Here is a 12736-nt window from a genome sequence, read left to right on the forward strand (position 1 = left end):
AAATAAAAAACTAGTTGTGGGGTTCTAGCAGGTCTGTGTTTTAAGGGTATAAACTTCTCTTATCTTCAGAAGCTGGGTCGTTGGCCAGTTGGTTACTTATCCTCTTGTGGCAAAGTTATTTAAACCTATGGGGTTATCATCTTAGCCTGAAGTATGAGCCTAGTACTCCGAGCTCTGTGTGTGCCTCCCTTTTTAGCCTCTGTTTAGTTTCCATGAGAATGTTAAACCAATGTTTTATTTTTAGTTGCTGCTGTTGCTGAAGGACAAATCAGCAAATTAGTGACACAATCAATAGAAATTTCATGTTTTTACTACCATAGGCTGAAAAAAGGAAAGTTCTAATGTTTGAGGGTGCAGAGTTGCTGTCTATTCTTTAGTGCATACAGTGTACGGTATTGCGTTAGCAATACCTCTGCTTCTCTTAATCTGCCTCTGTGAGCAGATTTTTGAGAAACTCTGCCTTCTCTGATCTCACCCTCAGTTTTTTGTTTAAATTGCTACTTTGATCAATTTATGTGTGGACTAACCTGACTTGTAGAGCACTTTCCCCCCCTTATAAATGACATTTCTATGACTGGTTTCAGAGTAGCAGCCATGTTAGTCTGTGTCCGCAAAAAGAACAGGAGTACTTGTGGCACCTTAGAGACTAACCAATTTATTTGAGCATGAGCTTTTGTGAGCTACAGCTCAGTCCTCACAACCTTCCCTGATGCTTTTACTACTGGTTTGTATATTGGTTGCTTGTGCATGTGTGTCCTCTTTTAAACTGTTAACTGGTCTGTATATTGAAATTTTGTTGTGCAAAGTTTATATGCATTTTTATAGTACCCTATTTAACAAAGAAATCTTTATTTTTGATTTACAGGCTTTATCGGGTTTATTATATAATAGTTCAACATTCTTTTAAGTCATTTTCCAAATAAGTTTAATTTTGTATGCTTAACACAACACAGAGGGTGAAGTGATTTGCTCAAGGTTGCAGTTTCTAATGGTCAAGTACAAGTCCCAGGTCTTTACTGTCAGTCCTGTCTTAATCACAGGCTATCCTGTCTCCTTTGACTATTATGACATTTCAAAGGAACCAATTTTTTCACCATATGGGCAGAGTTTTTCTAATATTAGTCCCTCAGCTCATTTCAGTACATAGTATAAGGGGTGGGAGAGGGGTGTGTGTGTGTATCTATCTTGTGTGTGTGTGTGTAAATATACACATAAGATATACATATTTTCAAATGATTTTATGTACTATATAACTAATGATTATAAGTGAAATACTGTAGTGTAGGATTTTTCATTAAGAAATATTCATATACCGTGAACAGTAGATGCAACAATTTTTATTCATAGTGAAGATCGGGTTAGTAAAATTGTCCTAATCTATTTTTAAGTGTACAGAAGAAATGAAATGTGAAGCCAGGCCTATTAAGATTGACAGAAGATTGACAGGTGCCAATATAATTGATGAACCTTTGCAACAAGTGAGTTTTAATATAAAATATTTGAATTTTTTTTCTTGTATTGGGTGTGGTATTTTTGTGGCCTTCATGACTAAAATATTTACATGATCCACAAAACGGGTAACTGTATATGAATTGCAATAATTGAATACTACTTTAATATAAATTGCACAGTTCTAAACCCACTTGAAGACCATTCTAAATAACTCTAACAATTCCTGTCTCATTTACAGGTTGGAGAGCTTACTTTTAAAATATCAAACATTTTCTGTGTGGAAGACCTGAATTAAATTTTATACTTACATGGTGGCAGAATGTGTTGTTAAATCCTTAATTTTTACTTGAACTGTGTTACTTATTTGGCAGATTTTATTCAAAATGATTAATGTGGACAAATGCAGCATTTTCAGTTTGTCTTTTGAGTAGTGGTTATAGTCAACACAATAATGACTTGCAGATAGAACATTATTCACAATATTTAACAAGAAACAAGTCTAAGAGGTGTTCAGTTGAGCCTCCTTTGACATTTTTGTTTACTTATAGAACAAATATGACACGGGCAGTGGCATTGTAAGTTTCCCTACATTGCCTTGCCTATATGCCTCTACCTAAGACGAAAGACTAAAGGTTGAAAAGAGTTCATTCAATCACCATAAGTAATCTAATCTTGGTCTTTTTAGTGAAGAAAGCAAAGAGTTAATTATAAGTTTATAACTGTCATAAATGGCATTTAAAGTGATTTATTATAAAATGTTACTGAATTATGTACATTTCACTTTTTAGAGCTTAGCTAAAGCATTGTTTTCTGCCCCCAAAAATGCTGGACATATTTAAAAAATATACTTGCTATAATAAACCTGATATGCACAGGCTATCCTTCAGGCATCAGATTGCAAATATCTTGAATTCTGAATACAAACTCTCTGCTACAAACCCAGACAATCTAGTGAAATAGTTGTTCTATAGCAATATGTTAAATACTCAGAATAAGGTTAAGCCTCTAGCATACCTTTGGTACTACCTACATAATTAACAATGTCATTTTCAGGAGGGTTTTTTTTTTTTTTTAATTTAAGGTGACTTATTTTAAAAATGTTTGTTCTCCCAAAGTAAATTTAATGATAGCTGACATAGCCTAGGTATAACATACAGCTCTTCAAAAGTTTTGGATCCTGTGCTAATATTGAGTAGTGGCAACACAGGAAAAAAGGTGCCTGATTAAAAGTTTAGTTTTTACTTCTTCAAAAAAGTTATAACTGGTTTTCAAACCCCAGTACTAGCTCTCAAACTCTGTACAGCAAATAATTCTTAGAGAGTACTTACTTTATCTATATCCATTCCTCCCTAAAACACATCTTTTAATGGTACTCTACAACTCACCATTCTCTATCTAAATTAGTACAAATTAGGTATTATGTATAGTACCAAACTAGTATGTTACAGGATGCAGTTAAAATTGTCATCCTGATCTCTATCATATCAACTATACAATTTATGAGCGTGTCTCTAATTTGGCCTTTTTTGCAGAAGGTTGAGAAGGTGAGGGGGCAACTTTGGAATCATTTGGAGTCCTCAAATTCCATGATTTCTTTCTGTCTAGCTTTCAGCCAGGGTGTGGAGCATTTTATCTAACTCCTTCTTTCCCCATCAATCCTTGCCTCCAGAATACTTTTGATTCTGGAGGGATGACCTATGATGCTCCTTCCAAATTGCCTTTTTAAAAAAAAAAAAAAAAAAAAAGTTCCTTCTCTGTGAATATCTCCAGGACTTACTTCTACTTCGGCTCATAGTCATCTCATACAGAAAAAGTGAATTTGATGCTATTGTGTGTTTCAGTCCTGCTCAGAATCTTCATTTTTTTTTTTTTTTATTGCTTGGGAAGTCTTCTGAACCACAGAACAGGCACTAGAGTTGTTTGTCTTCAGATTCAGGAAGGCAGCACTTAATCTGTTTACACTCCGTTCTATTTGGAAGTTATCTTTGCAACTATGTAGGCTTAGAAACTTTTTCAATTTTAAAAAAAAGCTCAAATTCTTTGTAAAGTTACTTAGTTCACCTTCATTCCCCTATATCCTTTATAGGAGCTGATAAATGAAACTTAATCCCTATCTTTCTCAGCTGTTGACTGACCATGGAGAAGTTCACTTGCAACAAAGCACAGTCAGGAAAAATTCACAACTTGGATTCTTTGTATGCCAAATCACTAAGTACTCTCAGAATTCTATTCCCAATGCTTAGCTTTCCATAGACAGCAAGGATTGTGTGCAACAGATAAATTGTATATCCTTCTGCCTCCTCTCTCTGATCTCCTTGCAAAATTCAGACTAAGCAAATTGCAGTTGAAGCACTCTTCAGTAATTCAGAAAGCTGCTTAGAAGGGAAAACTTAAGTGAGAGCTATTACCACCCTCACATGTACCTAACAGTTCTCAAATGTTGAACCCAGGCTCAAGGCTGTCTTCACTTCCCCTTTCCATTGTTTGTCTGAGATATGTTTTTATATCTATATTAAACCCTGCTAAAAGTGTGTCTGTGTGTGTGTGGGGGGGGGAGAGGTTTTACAGGATTAGTTGTGACCCTGGAATACTCATTTTGACATGGTATTTATTGCCAGCTTGCTGTGTTTTTATATATATAAAATAGGTGTCAGAATGTGATTGTTGTGGCTATGAAAATAGTTCTTGAATGATGATGCATTTATTAAAAATTATACTTGTATATTTCATAATATTTGTATTTATAGTTAAGGCTAAGATTTTGTCATGGATATTTTTAGTAAAAGTCATGGACGGGTCTCAGGCAAGAATGAAAAATTCACAGAAGCCCGTGACCTGTCCCTGATGTTTACTAAAAATATCCATGATAAAATGAGGAGCCTGGGCAGCTGCAGGTAGGCTGGGAGCTCCAGGGTCCCCCTCTGCTGCCAGCTCCCAGCTCCGGGGGTCCCTCCTGCCGAAGAGCTGCGGGGGTCCCCTCTGCCGTCTGTGGTGGCAGAGAGCTCTGGGGGCCCCCTGCTGCCTGCAGTTTCTGGGAGTGGCAGGAGGTCGCCTGCCAGCAGGGGACCCTGTAGCTCCCAGCTGGGGGTGGTTGAAGTCTCAGAGGTCTTTGGAACTCCAGGAATCTGTGATTTCTGTGACCTCCATGACTAAATCGCAGCCTTATTTATAGTTTATGGATGTAGTTTGACTCCTGGCAATCTCTCTCCTTTGTAAAAGTGCAAGGAGTCAATAAACTACAGTATAGAACTAGACCATTAAAAAGAATGGTGGTGGCTGCTCAGCATAAGTAAAGTAGTGTGAGCTTTGCAAGAGAGACAAATGGATTGCCACCTTTGTTACTGTGTTTTTTCATGCAAAATCCATTACTTGCTATGAGTGCAGAGCTGATAGTATAAAAAGAGGAAACTTGCCAGTTTTTCACTCTTTAAATTTCTTGTTGAAATTGATATTCTCCCCATTGACACAATTTTTGCTATGATGATGCAGGGCAAAATCATACACTTTAGTACATGTTAAATCTTGTGCACTTGCCAAGTACTCCCACTAAGCATTATATGAAGATTTAAAGATTACAGTATGTCACGTTGTCTGTAGTGGCTCACAACCATAAGTGCTTACCTCCGGGCAGACACCACAAATTGGTGGTATGTTCTATAATTAGATTTTACCAAGCCAGTAACAAATGTGAACTCTTGGATCACTATATCAGTCTTACCATGGAGTCACAGGTTTCAGAGTAGCAGCTGTGTTAGTCTGTATTTGCAAAAAGAAAAGGAGTACTTGTGGCACCTTAGAGACTAACCAATTTATTTGAGCATAAGCTTTCGTGAACTACAGCTCACTTCATCGGATGCATTCAGTATAAAATACAGTGGGGAGATTTATGTACATAGAGAACATGAAACCGTACATGTTGTAACGAGAGTGATCACTTAAGGTAAGCTATTACCAGCGGGGAGGGGGGAACCTTTTGTAGTGGTAATCAAGGTTGGCCATTTCTAGCAGTTGACAAGAATGTCTGAGGAACAGTGGGAGGTGGGGAACACCCAGTCGGAGAACACTTCAGTCTCCTTGGTCACTGGATTACAGACCTAAAAGTGGCAATTCTTCAACAAAAAACCTTCAAAAACAGACTCCAACAAGAGACTGCTGAATTGGAATTAGTTTGCAAACTGGATACAATTAACTTAGTCTTTAATAGAGACTGGGAGTGGATGGGTCATTACACAAAGTAAAACTTTAATAGAGACTGGGAGTGGATGGGTCATTACACAAAGTAAAACTATTTCTCCATGTTTATTTCCCCCCCCCCCTTCGCTGTTCCTCAGACGCTCTTGTCAACTGCTGGAAATGGCCCACTTTTATTATCACTACAAAAGGTCCCTCCTCCCCCCCCCCCCCCGCTGGTAATAGCTCACCTTAAGTGATCGCTCTCCTTACAGTATGTATGGTGACACCCATTGTTTCATGTTCTCTATGTATATAAATCTCCCCACTGTATTTTCCACTGAATGCATCCAATGAAGTGAGCTGTAGCTCACGAAAGCTTATGCTCAAATAAATTTGTTAGTCTCTAAGGTGCCACAAGTACTCGTTTTCTTCATGGAGTCACAGTGATGGACTGCGGAGTCACTTCTTAAACTGGAGAGTCTATCTTGCCATCAAGACAAACTCAACTTACTGATAAATGGTCACACCAAAAAAATCACACAATATTTCAGTTGCTTCCAATCTCAAGAGACCAGTCACTTACCCCAGATCAAATGGTACCATAGATATTGTACCAAAGACAAAGCTTGTAGCCAATCCTGTAGTAAACAATCTGAAGTTTTATTAACTAGGGAAGAGAAAGAAGAGGGGTGTGTGTGTATATATATATGTGTGTGTGTATATATACACACAAAGCAAGCAAATATGCACAAATGAGTTGCAATCTAAATTCTAAGAGTGACAGAGTTGTCGTGATCTGTCAATTCAAAGTGTCATTCAGGGCAAACCCAGGGGCAGCCCCTGGGGATCTCTGGCTGCAGTTTGGTATCTCCGGCCATGTGAGTGTTCAAACCGCAGAAATGAAAAATCTTCACATCAGCTATTTTTATTTCTCTCCTCCAGCATTCAAAGCAATGGGATGAGTCCTTCTGTATGTACTTCTCCATGGTGGATGAAAGCTTTTTAATGGCTCAGTTAAATTTCGATTGTTGTCCTTGGTGGGCAGTTGGGGGATGGAATTCCCATGCTTGGGTTCACAAGTTCAGAGCAAACATTTAGAGAGCTATAAAGTAAAACTTAGATATTTTCTTATTGCATGGAATGTGGACATTAGAAGTAAGATTAATGCATACAGCAATTTACAAGCATTTAATAATCTAAACATTAAATACATTCTTATAAGACTAATACCTATTTTAAGCAAAACTAACATAGAGCTGAACTGGTCTGGTCTCCAGCTATAAGTTTTTCAGTTCTTAGCTAATGTCTGCAGCCTTGGCAAGAGCCTCATCTGCCAGCATCACACCATGTCTTTAACCATGTCTACAACACACAGGTCATAGAGAACAAGAGTTATGATTTGCAGATTAAATATTTCTCCACTTTTCTGCAACCATAGGGCATGGTACTTATATGTCTGAGCCACAGCTATAATAATGATGATTAGAGGCTGTGGTTTGCACATCCTTCCTTTTTGTGGGCAGTAGATCTCTGTAGTTGGTAAATCCACTGTGGGAACATCTCAACACCCCATTGCTCAAACAATATGGAGAGAGTAGCATTTTAGTCGCAAGGAATTGCGGAGTCCCGCTGCATAGCTTCTCTGCTTATCATTCCCCCAAGCCAAGCAGTACAATGGTGTTTCACTGTGTTTGGGGCCTACCACAACTGCAGGAAGTCTGAGAATTTCATGTAGTGGTGAGTAAATTTGCATAGTCTAAGGTATGTGTCATGTCTGTATAAGCATAACAATATATTGGTAAAAGCAAAGATTTCAGGGATTGTTTTTTGATGCTCAGCCTTGTCTCTGTATGTTTTGAAAGATGCCTTGGAGTTTTCATCATTGTAACAATAGAGAAGGGTGAATGTTAGTCAACAGTAGAGAGACTGAGTTAAACATAAACAACGTTGAGGTTAAGTTATCTGTATAGCAGTGTCTCAATCACCGTGATGTAAAGGATATGAGAGAGCATTCTTTATTATATGAACTTTAAATGACACAGCTATTGCATCTTCACACGCTAAAAGATATTTTGTATCCTTTTTTTAAATTTTAGGTAATCCAGTTTTCACTGAGGGACTATGTCCAGTACTGGTATTATACACTAAGTGATGATGAATCCTTTCTTCTTGAAATCAGGCAGGCTCTTCAAAATGCACTCATTCAGTTTTCTACTAGGTAAGACCATTTGTGTTTCTATAAACATACGTTTAAGCAAGTACAAAATATCATCGGTAGATTGCAGTATAACAGCTGGAGTTTATATTTTTTTTAAAACTTCAAAAATTCTTGAGCCTAATATAAAAAGGAGTGTCTGAATTTTGTGGAAAGAGCCAATAGCTTTTAAAAATAATAGTTCAAGACAGCTTCAGCCATTTGGCCATCCTCTAATCTGAGTAAATCGAGTGGAATGTTGTTAAAGTTTAGCAATGTCATTACCAGAAAGATACTGGGTAGATATCAAGCTGGAGCAAGTTCAGATAACAGTGATATAAAGAATCAAGTGGTAGTGACAGTGATTTGAGGAAAGATTAATAACTGTATTTAATTTGCCTACATTTCAAAAGTAAGGGTTTTATTGCCAGTTACTCCTGGGGGAATTCTGCGCCATTGCACAATGCAGAATTTTACATTGTGCATGCAGAATTTCCTTTCCCCCACAGAAATGGGCTGCAGTGCTGCTAGCCACCATTGGGGCCAGTGGACTCAGCAGAGCCCAGCTTGCATATAGAAGACACTGCTGTGGGGAGGGAGAGGGAGCTAGAGGGTTCCTGGCTGCTGTAGTTCACAGCATGCCCTGAGGGAAGGAGAGGGTGGTGCGTAGGAAACTGTGTAAGCTTGGGACTGAGCATCAGGCTATTGCTCCCTCTGGATCCCTGGGCTCTGAGGGGGAGGGGAACGGGTGTCTGGGCAAGGGCGGGGGTGCCCACAGCTGGGCTTTGTGGAGGAGGGGTACAGGTATCTCGGCTGGGGAACCCCAGCAGTTGGACTCTGGGGAGGAGGTGGTTCGGGTGTATTGGGGGTTCAGGTGGGCTTTGCGGGGGTGGGGTTGTATGTGTCTGCCCCCACGGCTGGGCTGTTGGGGGGAGAAGGGGGAAGAGAAACAGGAACTGGGTTGTCATAGGGGTTTCTTTAACTCTCTATTCCTGGGGGAAATTTTGAGTGTGTCTGTATTGTTACAGACATACTTGCTGACAGGTATTTTTAAATAAATTATCAAAATAATTGAAACTGGCATGATTATGTAATGTTATTTTGTCAAAATTTGCAGAATTTTAAAATATTGTGCGCAGAATTTTTAATTTTTTTGGCACAGAATGCCCCCAGGAGTAGCCAATGGAGGTGAAAAATAATGTAGGGTGAACAGTGGGATGGAACTAGAATAATGGGTGAAATAGATGCGGAAAATTAGTCTTAATATCAAGAAGACGTCTTACCATTCAAATCTGTTAGGCTATAAGATAGTGGAAACTTGCAAATGCTGTCACTTGGGACGCTTAAAACCAGACTAAACAACACGGGAGGCTGTGTACTGTGGGAAATAATCCTGCATTTGCAGGAGATGGATTGCAGTTTGATTCCATCTTTTAACTACTATGATTCTGTGCAATTACTTAATTGGTTTATTTTTATAGGGAGGGAAAAAATTCACAGATTTTTGAGCGCTATTTGGCTATAGGCAAAAAATGTAACAGCTTATAGGAGTGCTAATTAATTAGTTATGACTAGATTGACCTGCTTTGACGTTAAAGTAGAACTTGCTGTCCTTGTAAGATTGAGAAGATTGCATTTATTCATTTCTTATCTTTAAGAACTTTATTTCATAGAATTGGTGCAAAGCCATCAATAGTCTGTAACTCAAAAAAAAAAAAAGGCTGCTCAAGTTTGTTACAGTGGTTATAGCTTGGTATACAGCTGTTCTGTAGGTAGGTGGATGATTTTTGGCAGAATTCTTTGTTTTCGTCTTGGGAGATGCTTGTCAGAGGAATTAGGTAAGGCTGCCACCTAATGTTCTTTGTGTGATTATTAGGTACTTACTACAAGTGAACAATTTGGCTGCTGAGTCATAGCTTTGTTATACTCTTCAAGGTGTAATGCTTTCTATTCATATTTTCCCCCCAGTTCATGCTTCTAGACTAGACTTTGCTGTAGGCTCAACCATTTGTAAAGTTTCTTGCCTATCTTGGTGGGAAAGCTGTTCAGAAACCAAGGTGGTTTTACTTAAGAGTGTTGTAGTGTGGCCCTTTTAGGCAGAGTAGGTACCAAAGTAGTTTACTTTTGCTCTTTCCGTTAAGAAAGAACCCGTACTGGGAATGCCTAGCGAGGAGGAGCTGTGATTGCCTACCTCATGCTTTACTAAAAGCAAAAGGGAGGAACTTCCTTCAGTCTACACAATTAGAAAGTGTTTTTTCCCCTAAGAGCACTAATGAAATGTTAATACATAAATATCATAAAATGGTGGCTGCTATTTTACCAAATGTATAATATGTCATCAATATAACTGGCTCCCTCACAGTTCATGTGATTTTTTTTAAATGATTGCTTGTTTATAATATTGAACTTGCTTATAGCTGTGATTTCTAATATGATTACATATTGCAGGGTGTGAGAAGAAAATAATTTGGCAACATATTTTTCACAAGTAATGTCACAGATCTGTCTGAGAGGTCTATTAGTATTACACTGAGACACAGTACAAATGTTCAACCTTTGTTTTCTTATGCTTAGTACAATTTATGAAAAATGCAAATATGCTCATTTTTAACGTTCTGATGCAAATGTTGAAATTACTGTTGTACAATATACGTTATAGTTGATTTTGTAAATTCATTTATAGCATGTAAGAAATCATACATTATTTAAGGTTTTTCTTGTCCTCCGTGTGTGGTGTTTTTGTTGATATAAAGCTTTCTAGTGTTGTACAATCAATCAATCTAAACATGGAAACATGTTTGAGTGTGTAGCCTTCTGTAGATCTTCCTGAGCTGATAAGTTACAGCAGGACCATACTGTTGATTGTTCATATAGTAATTGTATAGGCCTTCAGAAATATAATACCAAATTATAATTCTCATGTCCTTAGATAACTACTGTTTACAATAGCATTAAAATAAATTAGTGTTTTATTTTGCTTTAAACATTTTTGTTGATGTATACTCTATTTTCTGTAAGATCAAAAGAAATGGACTGGCAGCCTTATTTCACCACACGACTTGTTGATGATTTTGCCACTCATCTTCGAGTATTCAGAAAAGCTCAACAAAGGATAACAGAAAAAGATGATCAAATGAAAGGTATTGCCATAATTTAAAATGCATTTGACTTTTTTGTTGTTGACCCTGCATAGCAAATTTCTCTATTCTATTTCTCTATTCACTTTATCCAAACGCTTTTTTTATTTGTATTCAATTACTGGTGACTTACAAAAGAGTCTTTCATGTACACAAATATCTTCTAATGTCTTTTGTGTAGGTACAGCAGAAGACCTTGTAGATACATTCTTTAAGGTTGAAGTTGAAATGGAGAAGGAAGTCTGTCGTGATCTGGTCTGCACTTCTTCCAAAGATGAAGAAGGTTTTTCTAATGATTTTCTAAATGTTGTGTTGCTACATTAAGTTATGTTAGAAATGTTAGTTACAGCATCAGCCAATAACATTGAAGAGATTCAAAGCTAAGCCGGTAACTTTATTGCAACCAGTTATGACGTGATATTTCATATATTTCTTGATTGGTGCATATCAGTATTATACTTTTAGTGGCAGTGACAATATATGTAATGAGCGCTGAAAGAATTTGACGGAAATGTGTCTGTATTCAGTTTCATGGTATCCCTTTATAGGTGGTGGTGGGAGGAGGGAGAGGCTAGTTAATTCTACATCTAATATCAGACCATCATCTGATTGAGGAAACAAGGATCTGTTTTGTTTAAAAAAAATAAAAAATGAATAATAGTTTCAAGAAATTTTATGCTATTAATAGTACAGTTACTGCCTGATCTCCCTGGGCAATTTATTCCACTGCTTAACTATCCTGACAATTAGGAAGTTTTTCCTAATGTCCAACCTAAGCCTCCCTTGCTGCAATTTAAGCCCATTGCTTCTTGTGCTATCCTCAGAGGTTAACAAGAACAGTTTACCTCCCTCCTCCTTGTAACAACCCTTTATGTACTTGAAAACTGTTATCATGTCCTGCCCTCAGTCTTCTGTTCTCCTGCCTAAATGAAACCAGTTTTTAAAATTTTTCCTCCTAGGTTGTGTTTCTAGACTTTTAATCATTTTTGTTGCTCTTCTCTGGGCTTTCTCCAGATTCCCCACATCTTTCCAGAAATGTGGCACCCAGAACTGGGCACAATACTCCAGTTGAGGCTATATCAGCATTGAATAGATTCTTGTGTCTTGCTTACAACACTCCTGCTAATACATCCCAGAATGTTTGCTTTTTTTGCAACAGTTTACACTGTTGACCTGTATTTAGCTTGTGATCCACTGCGACCCCCAGATCCCTTTCTGCAGTACTCCTTCATAGGCAGTGATTTTCCATTTCGTATGTGTGCAACTGATTGTTCCTTCCTAAGTGGAGTACTTTGCATTTGTCCTATTTACTTCAGACCATTTCTCCAGTTTGTCCAGATCATTTTGAATTTTAATCCTATCCTCTAAAGCAGTTTTGTATCATCCACAAGCGTAGTAAGTGTACTCTCTCTATGCTGTTATATAAATCATTGATGAAGATGTTGAACAGAACTGGACCCAGAACTGATCCTTGTGGAACCCCACTCTATATGCCCTTCCAGATTGGCTGTGAACCACTGATAACTACTCTCTGGGAATGGTTTTCCAACCAGTTATGAGTAGTTCCATCTAGGCCAGCCGTCCCCAAACTTTTGAGGGTTGCGTCTCCCCGAAGCTGGGGCCGGGAGTGGGGCTGCAGCTGGGGTGGAGTGAGGGGGATGGGGGGATGGGGGTAAGGGGGTTGCAGCTTGGAGTGGGTCTGAGGCCGGGGCTGCGGTCAGGTGCAGCTCCACTCCTGGCCTTGCCTCCAGCCTTGGTCCTGGGCTGGGAATGGAGCCGT

The 12736-nt window shown here is 38.4% G+C and overlaps 1 protein-coding gene across 2 annotated transcripts in view; it reads left to right on the plus strand.

Annotated features, from left to right (window-relative positions):
- SNX13 (sorting nexin 13) overlaps nucleotides 1-12736 on the plus strand; it is a 167960-nt gene that overhangs the window by 65059 nt on the left and 90165 nt on the right. For both annotated transcript variants that reach the window (XM_075125821.1, XM_048838325.2), the window contains exons 4-7: nucleotides 1389-1478; nucleotides 7722-7843; nucleotides 10838-10959; nucleotides 11138-11239. In XM_075125821.1, coding sequence (XP_074981922.1) covers nucleotides 1389-1478; nucleotides 7722-7843; nucleotides 10838-10959; nucleotides 11138-11239 — 436 coding nt within the window. The remainder of the gene's footprint in view (nucleotides 1-1388; nucleotides 1479-7721; nucleotides 7844-10837; nucleotides 10960-11137; nucleotides 11240-12736) is intronic.

Source organism: Caretta caretta, chromosome 2, assembly GCF_965140235.1.
Source record: "Caretta caretta isolate rCarCar2 chromosome 2, rCarCar1.hap1, whole genome shotgun sequence".
NCBI classification, from domain to species: domain Eukaryota; kingdom Metazoa; phylum Chordata; order Testudines; family Cheloniidae; genus Caretta; species Caretta caretta.